General features: G+C 42.5%; 1 protein-coding gene across 2 annotated transcripts in view; it reads right to left on the bottom strand.

Annotated features, from left to right (window-relative positions):
• ZZEF1 (zinc finger ZZ-type and EF-hand domain containing 1) overlaps window positions 1-15,254 on the bottom strand; it is a 92,140-nt gene that overhangs the window by 44,195 nt on the left and 32,691 nt on the right. The window contains exons 16-26 of one of the 2 annotated variants that reach the window (XM_065908976.1): window positions 14,782-14,915; window positions 11,383-11,453; window positions 10,332-10,446; window positions 7,745-7,904; window positions 6,478-6,599; window positions 6,247-6,369; window positions 5,201-5,367; window positions 5,035-5,116; window positions 3,972-4,173; window positions 2,447-2,595; window positions 506-746 (exon numbers count right to left, since the gene is read on the bottom strand). In XM_065908976.1, coding sequence (XP_065765048.1) covers window positions 506-746; window positions 2,447-2,595; window positions 3,972-4,173; window positions 5,035-5,116; window positions 5,201-5,367; window positions 6,247-6,369; window positions 6,478-6,599; window positions 7,745-7,904; window positions 10,332-10,446; window positions 11,383-11,453; window positions 14,782-14,915 — 1,566 coding nt within the window. The remainder of the gene's footprint in view (window positions 1-505; window positions 747-2,446; window positions 2,596-3,971; window positions 4,174-5,034; window positions 5,117-5,200; window positions 5,368-6,246; window positions 6,370-6,477; window positions 6,600-7,744; window positions 7,905-10,331; window positions 10,447-11,382; window positions 11,454-14,781; window positions 14,916-15,254) is intronic. The other variant, XM_065908977.1, reaches the window with a different exon arrangement.

The raw sequence follows: 15,254 nt of genomic DNA, 5'->3' as shown, positions 1-15,254 counted from the left end.
AGTCTAAAGATAAGAGTTAATACCTGCATTTTCCTCTTGGTTAGTAGCATGTTCAATTATCAAAACATCTTTGGTTTTGACTGGAATTTCTTAACATGTTAGAGCTTATCAACTCTAGACTTTATAGATAAGGATACTCGGGTGCACAAAGGTTATCTGATTAATCTGAAGCTGCACAACTTCTGGTGTGTGAGCTGGAACTACAACCCAAGTTAAGTTTTCTTTCCATTAAACTTCTCAGCAGTCTTCCATGAGAATTCCGGATAAAGACAAATCACCTGTTGATGAGGAAACCCAAGGCTACTTGCTATATATATTGCAATCTGCTGACTATAAATTGGTCACGAATCTCTTGATTGGCACAGCAGGAGTGGCAAGATGAAGTCTATAGTTGTGGAAGGATGTTTATGTTCCAAAGTATTTTAAAACTTTCACTTAAGAAAAGCTTTCTTAAAACTTAGCAATTGGCCTTCAGATCAAACATATTCCCTGTAGTATAAGTTACCATATTTTTGCAGCTTCTCATATAAGTCTGGAGTGCGATACACCAGAGCAGCAAAGGTGGCGTTCACAGCTTGATCAATAGCGGAACCAGCAACTATATCTGTCTTTGGGGCCTGTTTTCTACATGCCTGTATGAATCCTTTGAAAAGTTCTGAATATGGCCCACAGAAGTTCTGGGCAGGATCTGACTGTGCAAAGTCAAGAAGAAATTGATGGCAGGGATCATCAGGGATGTTCTTAACCTGGGAACAACAAAAACAAGAAAAACCATCCTAATTAACATATTCATTAAAAAAAATTAAGTTTACTGAACAACTACGAGGCCAAAGCAGAAGTATAAAACACAGTGCATACTCTCAGGAAGTTTCAGTCTATTTGGGGGGGGATCAGACAGACACATGGGTTATTTAAAAAAAAAAAAAAAAAAAGGTAAACATAAATAAAACGTTAAAAGCATTTAAACTACCGCTACCATAAAGCATAAAGATTATCAAGTGCCAAATGCCTAGAAGGGACACCAATGCTGAGAATTCACAGGAGAGAGCTCCTGGCAGGTTACAGTAATTAAGAAAAGCCTTCTGGAGGGGATGGGTTTTGGTCTGGACCCTGAAGACTGGGCAGGTTTGGTCCTGAGGAACACAACCATTAGCAGAAGTTAAGAGCCAGTGGGGAGACTGACCTGGCCTGAAGTCTCAGCTGGGGAGTGGTGGGAACTAGAGTCAGATAGGTAAGGTGAAAGGAGACTGTAGAGAGCCTTGACTGTCACACTGAGGAGTTTAGACTTCACCCTGTGGGCAATGGGGAGCCATTAATGGTGCTTGGCAGTGGAATGACAAGATAATGCAGTGATTTAAAAAGAAAAAAAACAAACTTGGTAGGTACCAATGTAACAATGCAAGTGCAAGATGAGGGCCTGGATAAAGATGGAGACAGAGAAAACGGAAAGAGATCTCAAGGAAGAATCCACAGGGCTTGCAGTTGACTGGAAGGAAAGGGGAGAACAAGGTGGGGATAAAGGTGATGCTAGGTTACAATGGCTTATGCCTGGGAGAACAATAATGACAGTAACAGAAGCAAACAGTCCGGGGAGACATCCTGGTTTTACACGTCTGAGTTAAAGGGAGTCAGAACACTGAAATGGAAATACTAACAGGAAGATAGGCATATGTGACTGGAGCCTGGGAGAAGAACCAGGGCTGGAAACTGATTATTTAGGTTTTTTTCACACAGATGTGACGACAGAAGAGAGGAGACAGGATAACGTCTTGGTGGGTTGCAGGAAAGCTGAGAAAGCCTGAATGAAGCCCACTTTTTATAGAAGAAGGAAGAAGACAGGTCAATAAAGGAGGCAGGGGGAGTGGAGACATGTAAGAGAAGACAGTGGACTGCCATGGAATACAAGAAGAAAGGGTCTGAAGGAGCAGAGAAGTTAAGGAAGAGTCCCTGGATCCAGCCACTAATGACTGAAGAACTGGGGTGGGGGAAAGTGGGAAGAAGGGAGAAAAGTGGTAGAACTGAGAGAGGGGGACAGAGAGATGAAAAGATATAGTTGGCAAACTTGTTTAGTTTATAATATTATAAGCCTCAATAATGTGCTACTGTCCTGTGGAGAACAAATAAGCATAGCATACACCATCTGTTCTTAAGTGTGACTCAGCAGGCACAGGAAATAAATTCAACTCATTTAAACAAGGCCATCAAGAGAGATTTACTGAGCACCTACTATATTACCACTGCAGAGTCTGTCAGTTGATACTTTTGAACACCCTTTACACTGGCCCCTGTGAGAACCCCAAATGAACAAGGGATAGTTTCTGCCCTCGAGGAGCTAACAGCTTCGTGCGGAGTGATAAGATACATATACAAATGATTATAATTTAAAGTAATAAACATTAGTAAACATTTCTCATTCCAAATACAAAGATAAGCGAAAAGTAAATACCTCCTTATTATCCTGGGGTGGGTGAGTGGGCCAGCTTGCTTCTAATCCCAACTCTGGATGTATTTGGTGCCTGAAGACAGGTTTCCACAAGGGGGAGTTTAGGACTAATGCCATTTTTGCCTGAGGTACTGCCATGTTACTGCCTAACTCTGCAAAGAGAAGAAGAAGGCTTATGAGAGTTCTATTTTTCCCTTAATATACTGAGAAACTTTGAACTGATGAAGGAAAGGCTTAAAAAAAAAAAAAAAAAACAAAACCTGGGCATTAAGACTTGCAGGGAATTTATCCACATTTAGCAGAACCTAATTGTGATCCTTCATAAACACATACCCTGGTGAACCAAAACCATTAGGCAGTCCCGAAAAGCTGCCATTCTGTATGACAGGTTCAGGTACAGGTCCCTCTGAAATAACTAAGCCATGAAGCAAACTGAAAACAGAATGTGAACCATCTCTTGGGTATAACAGGAGACCACTTAGAAATGCCATGTTCATAATTTGTAAACTTAAGCTTGTAAAAGGGCTTCCCTGATAGCTCAGTTGATAAAGAAACCGCCTGCAATGCAGGAGATCCCGGTTTGACTCCTGGGTCGGGAAGATCCACTGGAGAAGGGATAGGCTACCCACTCCAGTATTCTTGGGCTTCCCCTGTGGCTCAGCTGGTAAAGAACCTGCCTGCAATGCAGGAGACCTGGGTTCAGAAGGTCCCCAGGAGAAGGTAAAGGCTCCCCACTCTACTATTCTGGCCTGGAGAATTCCATGGACTGTATAGTCCATGGGGTCGCAAAGAGTTGGACAGAACTGAGCAACTGAACTGAACTGAAAAGGAATAACAGTAATAGAAAAATACCCACCATATATGCGTTTATGAATAAACAAATAAAAAAAGACTAGGTAGAAATAGATTAAAATGTTAATAATAGCCATGTCTGGGAATTAGGATTAAAAATGGCTTTTCCCCTTAGCCTTTTTCCATTATGCAATTTTTTCTACCATATTTTACTTTAAAAAGGAGAAAAACTCAGGAAATTATACAGGAAAAAAATTACACTAGATAGCTTCATTCTATTTGTTTCATTCATTCTTGGATGAATTTAACACATAAATTGAAGAAATTACTTTAAGGTAAAATCCATGTTCACATATTTACACATAGTAACATAAATATTCACATAATCAGAGAATATACAATTAACTTATTCTGAATTTCTGCCTTCTTGTTGGAGGGTATCAAAACTTAACAAAAAAATGACAGTGCTGCCCAAACCAGCCCCTCCCTGACTCGTCCTCCACAGACAGGGAAACCACTGTGGCCCCGGCGATGTGCCCCAGTGCCTGAGTGAAGCAACTTGATGAAACTGGCGTCAAGGGGACATTTTACTTTGGTTGGGTTTCAAGGAAACTGAGAGGGAATTTTATCAGTCCCCTTGCTGTGCCATCATGTGGAGACAACTTACAGGACAGGGATACCACTTTGCTCTTAGTGTAGCTGTAGCAAGGAGGGAAGGGACAGTCCCAGGACTTACGGTGCACAGACTTGAGCGCCATGCACTGGGAAGCGAGGCGTCCCATCAGTCGGGACACCAGGAGCTGTAAATCCAGCCCCCAAGACACAGCGACATCAGGCAGGCCGTAGGCGGTGACGGTGAATTTGTAGCCCCACTCATTGTTGCTGCTGTCGGAGTGGAAGAGAAACTGCAGCCGGGGACCAGCCTTAAAGGTCACTTTCTAGAGATAAACAAAGAAGTCATGGGGTCAAACCACTTACAGAAGGCAGCATTTCAGTAAGAAGCATGTTCTTCTTGACTCAAAAAAGTCTAAATTTAAAACCGGCCTATAATTCTCACCATCATGTCTTATCACCCCCTCCGAAAGTACTAACAGAGAAATGAACAGCGGAGTGGTGAAACAGAAAATTCACCACTGCACCTTATGAAGAGGCAAAGTTGAAAACTGCTGGTCAGTCTCCTAAATCTCAGATGCCCATCTGCCCACCACTTACTCAACCAGAGACCATCCTGCCTGCTCCTCTGCTCCCAACCAAGACCGCTGACAGTGAAGCAACACCTGACTTCCCAGCCCCAGAGACCACGTGGCCCTGACTATGAGGGAATCCTGGCTTTCATCACCATGGTTGGGGCCTTCCTGGACCGATTGGCCCTTCTTACTAAGGATAACAATTTGCCATGTACTCTGGACAATGTGATATAGACCAGGGGCGACAAACTGTTCCTATGAAGAACCAGAGAGCAAGTCATTAGACTTTCTGGGTCATCATCGCTTCTTGGCCTTTTGGCTAAGATCAAGTGTAGCCTTTCTGGGTCATAAAGTCTCTGTTGTGGTGACTCAACCACCCCACTGCTATGCCAGTGCAGCAACAAATGAAAAATAAACAAACTGGCATGGTTGCACCACCCCAAAATTAATTACAAAACAGGTGCTGAACTCTGATATAAACACTTCCTTTTACAAAAGCGTGACATAAGTACTTCCCTTCAAAGACCGTTATCTCTATTATCCCCTGAGGCTGATAAAAGGAGAACCGTTGCAGAAACAGGCCACATATGATGCTCTGGAAACACCACTCACCTTGGGCCACTTGTCAGTGCCAACTTTTGTGTCATACCGTGTTTTCCCACCTCTGGCGTCGGTAAATTCTAGATAATCATACCTGTGAAAGCACAACCTCTATCACTTTCCTTCTCTCATTTTTGATCCATTATTGCTTGGGGAAAAAAGAACAGATGAGCTGTACCTTTTTTCAGTTTCACATCTCTCATCAAATTCCACCTCGAAATAGGTTGCCCCTGGGCTGACAAAGACAGACACCTCATGGCAGTTATTTTCATAGTTGTGGGCAGACTCCTTGGTCCACGTGTGCAACACCACAGGGCGCTCCTGCTGCCAAGTCTCAACATCCAGCTAAGCAGACAAACGAGCCGAGAGAGGAGAGTTTTTGTCACTCTACATCCACCCACACACAGGAAGCTGTGCCCTGCATCAGCACCCGTGATGGGAGCCTTTGACACCCCCACACAAATCACCACATGGGCTAAAACTCCACCTGACGTTCTCATCTATACATATCGACCAAGATTCATTATACATTTATTCAGCAGAGTAGACATGGAGTTTCTATTGCACTACAGTAACTCCAATTAGCTTTTACTTTTTAAATTATGACTATCTATGAGAACTATTTCTTACAAACCAGTACTAGTGTGAATTTCCACTGGTTTTAAGACTTGACATCCCTATTTGGCAAATCTGAGCCTATCCTGTCTTCTCCCTCCTTTTCTCAGTCTTTGCTTTTTTTTTTAAAAAAATAGGCCTTTAAATATATGCCCTTTGAATTCCCCAGAGTTGTGAGATCCAAATAAGACACTGAAAAAACTTTGAGTCCTGTCAAGTTGAGTAAGGGAGAAAATGCTTTTAAATAACAAACCCTCTAATTTGCCTTTCAACAACAGATTCTGGATTTCAATCTGGTTAATCATTTGTATGGTTTTTATATAACATGATGTGCCACACAATGATGAAATTAATCTATGTACAGCTTCCTCGGTGTCTCCTGTCTAATGCTGACCACGTCAAATCAACCCAGACTGGCGTTTATCCTTGCTGGCAAAACCAACACTGGTAAAGTTGATAAACACTGAAAAAATACTGGTAAGACAGAGGGAGCTCCTCCAGAGGCAACTTATTTGTGTAGACCTATACTGAGTGGTCTGTCTCGTGACGCATGGGCACGGTGCTCCTGAGAGGGGCTACAAGGCGTGTGTAAAGGCCAGCTCGAGGTACCTTGTTCACCCCTCCATCGGCGTCACGGCAGAGCTCCTTCAGCAGCTCTGTCAGGGCACTGAACTCTCTCAAGAGTGTGCAGTGTGAAATGTCCAATGTGCAAAAGTCCAGCAGAAAGATCACCTGCAGGAAGATGAACGAAGCACTCAGCATCCGCCTCGGAGTCAGCCAGGGATGCAGATGACCAACCCCGCCTCCCGCCTCTTACAAACGGCTGCCACTCTGTCTTACCAGCTGGCGAGCTGCCATCGAAAACACCGAGTTACATAATTTTTCTACTATGGTTTTCCCACTATATTGTGACAAAAGGGATTCCAAAATCACTCTCATGCGTGCCAGAAACTGCCCCACATCTGCCAAAACATAAGGAGAAGAGTTAATAGTTTCTATGGTAGAAACATCACTTGCTTGGTGACTATTCAGGACAAAGCTGGAGAAGGTCACAGGAGCTGTGGAGGGACTTCATCAGAAAGACCATGAGACCATCAGTGAAAGTTGCTCAGTCGTGTCTGACTCTTTGCAACCCCATAGACTATATAGTCCACGGAATTCTCTAGGCCAGAATACTGCAGTGAGTAGCCTCTTCCTTCTCCAGGAGATCTTCCCAACCCAGGGATCAAACCCAAGCCTCCTGCATTGCAAGCAGATTCTTTACCAGCTGAGCCACAAAGGAAGTCCATGAGACCATCAAGTGTCCTACAAGTGTTTTCCTCTGGGAGGGAAAACCACTGCGAACCTCAGTAGAATTTTACTCTTAAAAGTGAGGGACTTTTTTTTTTGTCTTTGCTACTTTTCAATGGGGTGGAGGTATGATTTTTATAAATGAAAGTACATGGCTGACCAAGCCAGTTATTGATCTGCCTTTCCCTTTGTTTACAAAGGGCCTGTCTCCAGGTATACCATTCGACAGGCCAAACTTGAAGAGTCAGGACTCAATACTGTAAGCATTTTTGATACAGCTCCAAGATCAGGTTTGATGGAATTGATTTTTCCACATACAAATTCTCAGAACTTGCTGGGTTTCCAATGATTTTCTGGGGATTTATGGGACGTGAATCTGAAAATTTTCAGCATCAGCAAGGATCACAGAAGTGCTCACATGTACCTTAGATTTTGAAAGTTCGAGACTTCCTTTTTTGGATCACTTGATTAAAAGAGGGAGGACAAACTTTACTGAAGAGGATGGGATCATCTCAGAGTGCTGTGTGACTGCAGAGGCGATGTTTGGGCTGTGAAATGACTCAGCCCTTCAATAAACACACTTGGGCACACTACCACATTCAGAAAGGAAACTCAGAGCAAAAAGACATGCTACAGAATTCTATTTTAAGGAAAAAAGAAAAAAACCACAACACAACGAGCTGAAGACATCTGATTTGTAATCATGAAACGAAAAGCACATACACTCTACAATATGCATGAAGTACTAAGATGAGAGCACACACAGAGCCAAACGCAAGCGCCTGTCTGTTTTCACGGATTCTGTATGGACACTTACATCGGTCAGTGAGGTCGGCGGCGAGATCCTTGGCTCCGGAGTCCGAGCTCTTCAGCTGCAGGTAGCACCAGGCGAGCAGGCTGCCCTGGACAGACCAGAACAGCGAGGAGAGCACAGAGCCCGCCTCCCTCTGCGCGCTGTCCACCATCAACAGCTCACACTGCATGGAGGGGACAAAAGGAGCGTGTCTGAAGCACGGCCACTCGCAGAACGCAGCCTGGACGCTCTCTGAGAGCGCGCTGTCAGAAGTGAGGAGGTTCCAGGCAAGTGGGGAATAGTTATGAGAGAGCTTTCAACCCCAAAGTGACCGAGAAAGATGGTAGCATGAAAACTCCTCTCTTGCCCTCCGGCTTCTCAGAACCTCTAGAGATGATTTCGACTCTGTGTGCCATCCCGCTTCTGCCCCTTAGGGACTCTACACCCTAGTTATCTCACCTTTCTCTCTCTCTCTCTCTCTGTTTCTGTCTCTCCTCCTCTCTCTCATCTTCAAAAATTCCTTTTTTCTCTGGCTCCTTCCCCTGAGCCTTCAATCAAATCTCTCGCATTTTAGGACACATTGCTATATTTAAAACAGATAACCAACAAGGACCTACTATATAGCATATGGAACTTTGCTCAATGTTATGTGGCAGCCTGGATGAGAGGGGAGTTTAGGGGAGAATGGATGCATGCATATGTATGGCTGAGTCCTTTGCTGTTCATGTGAAACTATTCCCAGGTGGTGCTAGTGGTAAAGAAACCGCCTGCCAACGGAGGACACACATGAGACATGGGTTCTATCTCTGGGTCGGGAAGAACTCCTGGAAAAGAAAATGGCAACCCACTCCAGTATTCTTGCCTGGAGAATCCTGTGGACAGAGGAGCCTGGTGGGTTCTGGTCTATAGGGTCACAAAGAGTCGGACATGACTAAAGTGACTAAGCACACATGAAACTATTACAGCATTGTCAACCAGCTATACACCAATCCAAACTAAAAAATTAAAAAAAAAAAAAAAACACCCATTTTACAAAACAATTCTTTATCCCTCTATGGCTCTCTAACCATCACCTTTATTCTCCAGTTTCTCCAGAGAATCACCTAGAGATAAATTCTTGTATCTACAAAGCACAAAATTTGTTATTTCCATGTAAATGCTCCAAACTAGAAACAACCTAACTATCCCTCCAAAACAAAGTGGATAAATAAATTATAGCAGATGCGTAAGGGGAATATTGTGAACTGGTGAAGGGTGGGGGAGAAGGGTGAACTGTAGCACATACATCAACATGGATGAATCTCAAAAATGCCGAGTGAAAAAAAACTTGTCCCAGAAGACTGTATACTATATGATTCCATTAAAGCCCAAACCAGGCAGAACAAGTCTGCTAAGTAGGGATAACTAGAAACTAAAACAAGGGTATGATGAATATAAACTTTAAAATGGTGGTTCCCTCTGGTGAGGAGGAAGGAAGATGACCCATGGAAGGGAACAGTGGGTGAGAACGGACTTGAAAAATACTGGGAACATTCTGGTTCTTAAAATAGCCGTTTCTTTAAATTGTCCATCAACATACATTTTTTATTGTACATGTATTCCATTTGAAAGAGTTGCTTACACCTGCTGTCCTTGCCTTTCCCCTCCCTGTCATTCTACCCTTTCGGGTCCCACCACTCGCTGATATTGGTCCTCAAAGGCATTGGTCACTGCCTAGAGACAGCCTCCCCATTTGACCTGAGTCCTGAGGGCTCTGCTGACTACTGTCCTTGAATTCTCTCCTCGCTCTGCTTCCATCTCTCCTGCATTTCTTCCTGCCAGGCCTTTTTACTCTCCTGGCCACCCTATCTACATAGATGCCTACTGGTGATGAGAGGACGCCAACATTCATGGCTTCAACTAGCACTGGTTGGTTAATGATGGCAAATCTCCATTCCCAGCACTGACTCAGCTTGAGTGTTCAACCAGACATTGTCATGTGAAGTTCTGCCTGACCAGAAACCCAACATGCTCAAAGTCTAGCCATGATCACTCTCCTCTTCAAACACTGGCTCCTCCCCATCTTGTCACTGGTTACACATGCTGTTCTAGCAGGAACACCCCTCCCTCTCTGCCTGATCAGACGCTATCCGCGGGTTCGTGAGGAGCTCTAGTACCACCTCCTCCAAAAAGCCTTTCTCAAGCTTTTCCCCTTCATGTTAAAAAAGGAAAAAAGTATTTTAAAACTCATTAGCACAGAAAAGAGACCATCCTTTCAGATTTGATCAGCCTGCAAATTTGCAAAGTAATCATAAATTTTTAAAAAAACTATATGTGATTTCCCACAGAATTCACACCACAAATACACGACTCTGTGCTGGGTTCACTGACTGACACCACAAGAGCATTCGGTAAATACCCTCCTCTTCTTCAAAGGGAGTATTCACGGGCACGTTTGGGTGTTTCCTGCTGGCCGACCACGGCCAGGCAGGGGAGCGTCCCCTCACCTGACTTGGAGCAAAGGCAGACAGGGAACCTCTGTGCTCACAGGCAAGGAGTTACAGTCACGCCGTAAACGAGGGCTAAAGGGGAAGGAGCCATGACTCCACGGAAATGGAGCGGCATCGGTTACCTCTCGAGCAGCAACAGACAGCAGGGTATTCATGACCGCCAGCACTTCGTTGATGTCCATGTTGGCCAGGTCGCCTTTCTCAGGTAACAGCAGAAGGCCGCCAGGATCCTTATCACTGGAAAGACATAAAGTAGTCATGACACCTCGTGTCAGGAAGGGGATTTTCATGCTTTCTATCTCAAAAGAGAACCCAGCAAGTTTTCAGTGTCAGTTCTATGGCATGTGAGGGGTTTGAGTCAGAAAAGGGTTAAGGTACCAGTGGGGTCTGTGCCACTGTCCATCCACAAGTCCTTATGTAAGCACAGGCCCATAAATCTTCGAGTCCTTAGAAAAGATGCCAGGGAATAAATATGATGAATAAATCACCTTGGCCACCAATAGGAAATACACCTAATTTCACAACTGCTGACTTGACAATCCAGGCTGAATATTTCCTGCATCTTCAAAGGTTCTTCACATGAGCCCCAGGTCCTTTCATCATTCTTGATACTTGATTCTGAAGACATCTTATAGAGTTCTCTAAGCCTGGTGTCCATATAAGGCACAGTTTACCTGCAGACAGCTCAGGCTTTAATCCCCTCCCTTCTTCAAGACTTTATACCTCCAATAATGCAACCTACAGGCCCATAAGCTTCTCTGGTAGTCAATCCAGGTAGCAGTCTCCACATCACCACTCCCAGCACACTTTTTGCTGAACTACCATTCTGTGCCTCTACAGTTGGGCTTTCACATATTTGGGTTTTTAGCCCAAACTCCTGCAGCTTCTATTTTTGTCTTCAAAAATTATGTAGAAACTGAAGTGTTCAAGGAGACTCCCAATGAGCTCCACTCTAAATGGTCTTACAGTGACTGGGACTTGGAGCAAGCTCTTGACAAGACTATCGTTCTATCACTATTTTTAGTCACGTCGAAGGCCAGTGATAACTCACTCTAGAAACCTGGCTGAGTGAGGGAAGTACCTGGTTACTCCAGAAGCACCTGAAAGGGAGAGTTCAGGAAAACAACGTTGCGAAGATCTGAAGTATCGGACAATTGAGAATTATAAACTTACCTAAAATATGTGCAGAGAGAGCGGAAAGTGAGCTGCATGGACTGCTTGTGTTCCTGCTCGGTGACATTCTTCTAGAAAACAAGAAACTGCATATTCAGGAAATCTACTCCATGGAAGTTCCAAAGCCCTTGAGCAGAACGAAATACCATGGCCCACTGTTCCCAAACATGATGAACGCTGTGATTGGCAGACCACCTCATGGGCTGGACTGAGACCTGGCCTAGTGCTAAGAGGGAGCAGAACTCCCTGCCTAAATAAAAGAGGGCAGGCAGGTTTACTTCTCTTCACTGCTGAAGCTGACATGTTGAAGCTTTCCTGCAAGAAAGTCTGATGCAATGTTTAGGAAGGTGACTTCCAAAAGATGTATACTTTTATCACTGGGCATGCCATCCTGAGAAGAGGGAGCAGAGATGGAGAACATTTTTTATGAGCTTCCTATTTTTTTTAAAACAGGATCTAAGCTTTCTCTGTGTAAGTCCAAACAGCCAATGGTGACAGTTACAGAAATCAGACCCCCTGATGAGGCTATGGGTTACTTTGCAGGTGTTTTTTCTCTTCTTAATTCAATAAATGTATTGAACATCTACTGCTAGCAAGGCACAGGGGACGATTTCCAGAGAATTTAGAACCCAAGGCTCTGTCTGGCACTAGAGGGTGGGAGAGAAGATATGGTCACAAAGGACAGCAGTTTAAATTCATCTGCATGAGAAGAGGGAAAAAATACAGCTCTCAAGATAGATGGACAAAGGAAAAGTTAATGAGCTGCTCTACTAACAGACAACAATGCCATTCAAAAGGTCGCACGTGCTCTATTTTTCTGTGTGGGACACAGGTTAGCAAAAAAAAAAAAGTTTGCTCAGCTGCCTGGTAAACACTTCCAGCAAACAATCGGGACAGAGACTTGCCCACAATCCAATGGGTCATGTCAGCTGATGCTGTCAGAGGTTATACTCACAAAGTGAAAACTGACTCAAAGGGAACCCTCATGCATTATTGGTGGGAATATAACTGGTACAGCCATTATGGAAAACAGTAACAGCTTTGGAAAGTTCTCAAAAAATTAAAAACAGAACTACCATGTGTTCCAGTAATTCCACTCCTGGTTATTTATCCAGAGAAAACAGAAACACTAATGAGAAAAGATATATGCATCCCAATATTCACTGCTGCATTAGTCACAAAAGCTGAGATATGTAAGCAACCTAAGTGCCCATCAATGATCAGATAAAGAAGGTGTGGAATATACATACATGTATGTATGTATAAATATTAGCCATAAAATCTTGCATTTGTGACAACATGGATGGACCCAGAGGGTATTATGCTAAATGAAATGAGTCATACAGAGAAAGACAAATATTGTATGATTTCACTTATATGTGGAATCTAAAAAAAAAAAACCAAAAAACAAATGAACAAACATAATGAAACAGAAACAAAGTCATAGATACAAAAAACAAACCAGTGGTTCTCAGAGCTGAGAGGGGTGGAAGGAGGAAAGAAATAGATAATAGAGATTAAGACTACAGACTTCTAGCTGCAAATTAGTCACAGGTATGAAAAGCAGTGTAGGGAATACAGTCAATAATTAAATAATATTCTCATATGGTGACAAGTCATAGCGTGGTGATCATTTTGAAATGTATAGAGATACTGAATCACTATGTTGTATAACAGGAAATAATGTAGTGTTGTAGATCGATTATACTTCAAAAACAAAGAGACTCATAGAAAAAGAGGTTGGAGGCAGGGATGGGGGGAATTGAATAAAGGTAGTTAAATGGTATGAACTTCCAGTTGTGACATAGATAAGTACTAGGGGTGTAGAGTACAACATGACCAATGTGATCGATGCTGTTGTACATTACATATGAAAGTGGACTAGAGAGTAAATCCTAGGAGTTCTCATCACACAGAGAAAAAGTTCTATTTCCTTGATCTTATATCTACATGAGATGATAGATGTTAATTAAACTTATTGCGCTATTTCATGACTTACGTAAGTCAAATCTTTACGCTGTGTACCTTAAACTTATATAATGCTGTATGTCAATTATATCTCAGTAAAACTGGAAAAAAAAAAAAAACCTGATCCCTCAAGCTGATATGCACGTTTTGTAGACAGCTGAAAACAACGAAAAATCCTCCCTCCTCTCTGAAACCTTCCTCAACCACTTAACAGAATTCTCCTCTAAAATGCCTATTGCAACTTGTGGCAGTGTCCCCAACCGTACTGCAATCATTTGGCAACAGGGACCACATTTTATGTTTCTTTTACTCCCTTTTTTGTTTCTGTAGGGCTTTATGCATCTGACGGGGCACTTCTATTGCATGTGCTAAGTAGCTGTTACATACAGAAATGCCTTTTTAAAATGCTGCATCTAGTCTTCTTTATCAACTCTTCTCAGTAATTCTATTTAGTCGCTTGTCTAAACAGACTAATAATGATTGTATGTTTTATTATTTGTTATTTTTTAAATTTCTTTTCCTTGTCCTACAGCAGTGGCTAGGCCTTCTAATACTACATCAAGAAAAGCAGTGACAGTAAGCACCCTTGGCTTATACCTCATTTTGAAAGGGATGAGTCAGTAATCCAAAGGCCAGTACATTGATTTTTGTAGGTTTTAGATACATGCCCTCCACCAGATTAGGGGAGTTTGTAAGGGTTTTGTTGTTTAGTCATCATCAGAATTAAATCTTATTAAAGTATCTTCTGTAGTTGTCAATTTGATCTTTTTCCTCTCTGATTTCATTGACTGATTTTCTATTGTTAAACCATCCTTTCATTCCTAGGATAACTCCAACTCAATCACGATTTTGGGTGAGAGGATGCAGCTGAGGATTAAAACTTAGCTGTATTTTCTTTATAGATATAAACTGAAATATTAACGAATAAGTCAGGGATTTACTTTGATATAATGGTGTACAGGGAGAAGTATGCGAGGTATATAATAGGTGAAACAAGTTTAGCTTGAGTTTGTAATTACTGAATCTAGGTGATGAGTACATTTGAGGGGTTGGAAGGACTGATGTGTATTATTTAGTCCAGTTCTCTATTTAGATTTTCCCATAATAAAAAGTTAAAATGTTAAAAAGAACACTTAGTTGTAGGCATGTCATAAAGATGAAGGAGACTAAACCCTCCCCTTGTGATCCAACAGGTTGTGAAATGGAGGTTGGGATTATCTGTCATAGGTTGGGATTATCTGTCATCCCCATCTTGAGTATAGTACTATGTCCTTAGATACCTGTATCCCACACAAAACTTTGCATACGGCAAGTATTAAATACACCTTTGGGAAACGGAAACCGAGAGGACATCAGAGAAAACAAAAACTACTAAGTTTCATGCCAAGATAGGTCAAGAGTGGAATTTGCACTTTTAACATAAATAATTACCATCATGGTGAAGAGATGATTCCGCCGGGTCTGTCGGTCAGGAAAGAAGATGGCAGCCCCATTGAGAAGGGTGTTCCTGACTTCTTGTTTCAGTATTTCCATGGGCACAGAGTCTCCATCCAACCTATCCACCACTGATAAAAATGAACAATCAGCTTTAATATAGCTCATCTATTCACTTACAATATATATATTTGCTTTAATCCATAAACGCACTACCAGAACAAAGAAATACCTTTGCACAAGCTAGGCAGTGTAAAGGAATTATTTTTTGGTTTGTTTACATTTAACAAAAATAAAGACTCTATGTTCCAGTTTTTCTTTCATTATTTCTCTGTTCTTTTGAGACACAACTTGGCAAAGTCTTAAAAAATAACTTCAGATGATCGCGTGTCTTACTCTCAATCCATCATTACCATCTCCTCCCTTCAATCCATCAGCCTTAGCCCTGTATCTTAGCTGAAGGAAAGACT

Source organism: Muntiacus reevesi, chromosome 18 (assembly GCF_963930625.1).
Source record: "Muntiacus reevesi chromosome 18, mMunRee1.1, whole genome shotgun sequence".
NCBI lineage: Eukaryota > Metazoa > Chordata > Mammalia > Artiodactyla > Cervidae > Muntiacus > Muntiacus reevesi.
The sequence above is the reverse complement of the archived record's forward strand: the minus strand, read 5'-3'. Positions and strand labels throughout refer to the sequence as shown.